The 2,762-nt window shown below is 37.2% G+C and overlaps 1 protein-coding gene across 1 annotated transcript; it reads right to left on the bottom strand.

The window, feature by feature from the left end:
- Nucleotides 1-12: 12 nt before the first annotated feature.
- On the bottom strand, nucleotides 13-2,746 carry LOC140968354 (cinnamoyl-CoA reductase 2-like; the record flags this gene model as incomplete). The annotated part of the gene is made up of 4 exons (XM_073429281.1): nucleotides 2,527-2,746; nucleotides 960-1,197; nucleotides 697-859; nucleotides 13-223 (listed from the first exon to the last, which is right to left on the bottom strand). Coding segments are annotated over exons 1-4 (767 nt in total), but the record flags the coding sequence as incomplete, so codon positions are not given.
- Nucleotides 2,747-2,762: the final 16 nt, after the last annotated feature.

Below are 2,762 nucleotides of genomic sequence, written 5' to 3' on the forward strand. Positions count from 1 at the left end.
AACTTCCGCTGCGTTTGGGCGCGTAGAAAACCGAGATCCAACAACTCATAGTTGGGATACATTTCCCTCAAAATTTCCACCATACCCTGAGATGAAACCGTATGAGCCATGCATATATACCGACTTTCAGCTCCAGGTGTTTCGTAGACAAACTTTAACGCTTCAGCTACATCACGTACATCCACCACGTTCCGGAAGCGGTTAACCACTTGTTCATTTCCTCCTACAGGATCGAACACATAGTGTACAAAGTAGTGTTATATGGGATAATCAAAAGGCTGCACACAAATGTGTAAACGTGAAGCATGTTTAGAGAAATAAGGAGAAAAGGGACTTTGAAGGCTTTCCATTTGTGTAAACTTTCATAAATTCTTGGGTTTTAGTGGTAAATCGCATAAAGACCCCCTGTGTTATTTTAAATAAACCAACACTCCAATGGACAATTCAAATATAATCTTCATTATGTAATTTGACAGTTATAGAAGCGAGAGACACAACAAGATTACTTTTAATCGCCAGACCCAAAGTCTACGACATTCCGTTTGGCCATGATGCAGTCGACATTAAATTTTGAAAGATAACAACATAGTAAATAGCTGATATTTCAAAAAATAATATTTATTTAGAGAAAATTAAAGAAATGAAATAAATTAAATTAAGCAATGCAACAAGAAACAATGGTCAAAGGTAATATACCTTCCAAAAGGTTGATGAGAACAAGACTGCTAGCGTTTACCTTCTGCAACAGCATCGGTCCCAGTACATGGCAGGGACACAAAGATATAACCTCAAGTCCACTTTTCTTTGCATATTCTAGAGCCTCGATCTCTGCCACTGTTTTCGAATAACAATACCAGTTCTGCGGATATGAATCAAGTGATCAAATAAAGATTCTATAAATTGCCCAATGAGAAGCACAAAATAGTATTTCAAGTTATTTGCAATCCTCTAGCAATTACGTTTGTCATCTTGCAGTATTCTGCATCTGACCAACATGTCTCATCCAGCAATTGATCCTTGGGCAAGTTGGGGTTCATCACAACAGCAGCTGCTGACGATACAAAAACAACACGTCTGACTTTAGCTTCAGAGCATGCCTTCAAGACATTAAGTGTACCTTTTACTGCAGGTTCAACCAGTTCTACCTGCAAAGATGTCATGTCACCAAATTTATGCAAGAAAGTAGGCGGAATTGTCCTTCAAACCAATTTAGCACTCACGGAAAGTCAAGAAGTTGGTGTCACGATGTTCAGACAAACATGTTCTCCAATATCCATTTAATTTTTAAATTAAGTAAAGAGTTTGAAAATCACACGTCTGGATNCCAGCAACCACAATGATTTTTATTATTATGGAGTAAGAGCATAACAGATTAAAAAGTCGATCAAAAATAACAATGATATCCCCAAGCAAGTAAATGATATGTTTAGAGGTCATTTTTGTCGAATACAGGTATTTGAACATAAAAAATCATGGACAGGTTAAAAGATAGGAAAGAAGAAACAAAGGACCACAAAACAAGAACAAGTCAAACCTAAAGGCTGTAAACCCAGCGTCAGACTATCATCCAAGGTGTGAATGAACAACCAGTTCCCAGGCAAAGTCAAACTCAATATCCAAGTTCACAAACAGATATTTAATACAAAACTTGAGAACCCAAATGGGTCGTGAGCTTGAGTTTCTTCAAGCACTTGTCCAATTTTGTTTTGTATCGAACTCGAACGTGTGCGTGTGAAATTTCACATGCAAGGTTTATTCCCAAAGAAAAGTTCGTAAATGCTATTCATAGTTTTTAATACACAATATTTACCAGGTTTCAATTCAAAAGTACGAACTAATTCAATTAGGGGCTCGAAATTGACAAGCCTGTCGGCAAAATATTAAATAGGTGGGACCAGTCAAAGAAAAATATAAAAAACGTGGGAGAAGGAAATTTCGAGGAATTTTCAGAAGACGCGTTTTATACGCGTCTTCACACTTACAGAGGCTCTATAAATAGAGCTCTCCCTTCATTCTGAAATCATCCCTTCTTCGAGTTTTCTCTCATCTAATAGCATTTGAGTGCTTAGTTCTATAATATTTGTGAGGTGTTTTGTTCTCCTGTATTAAGAGAGTGTGTTCTCTTTGGAAACACAGTGAGTGAGTTGTACACCACAAAATATTATAGTGGAAATTCTTTTCATCTTGCCCGTGGTTTTTACCCTAATAATTTTTAGGGGTTTTCCACGTAAATCTCGGTGTCCAGTTTATTCATTATTTTCGGGTTTTATTATCTCAAATTACCGCACGTGGGACCAACAAAGCCTATATATCACCTCGAATCAATTCCACTGATTTACCCCCCATTCCTATAAACAGCGAGCAACTACATAAACTTATCAGCTGATCATCAAAATCGATTTAATTAAAAATCAAGAATCACTCATAGGATCAACAATTTACTCAAACACATGCTAACAAAGTACCTAGGTTAACTTTACCAATATTTCCAGGAAAAAATCCAATCTAATCCAAGCACTCTAATGCATGCAAAAAATGATAAAAACAAAAAAATAACCCGAATCTCTGACAGTGCCATGAACGATGTAAGATTTGGAAAGAAGCAGCTTGATCAGCCATGAAGCAATATAGCCTCCCGCCCCCGTCACGCAAACACTGCTATTTTCTCCCATTTTCGCCATAAATTTCTAAACTCGGGACTTCAACTATGAATACGCGTATATAAACAAGCTCTGCGTGGCAAATGGCAATCCACTGTACAG

Source organism: Primulina huaijiensis, unplaced genomic scaffold, assembly GCF_012295235.1.
Source record: "Primulina huaijiensis isolate GDHJ02 unplaced genomic scaffold, ASM1229523v2 scaffold35519, whole genome shotgun sequence".
Lineage (NCBI taxonomy): Eukaryota > Viridiplantae > Streptophyta > Magnoliopsida > Lamiales > Gesneriaceae > Primulina > Primulina huaijiensis.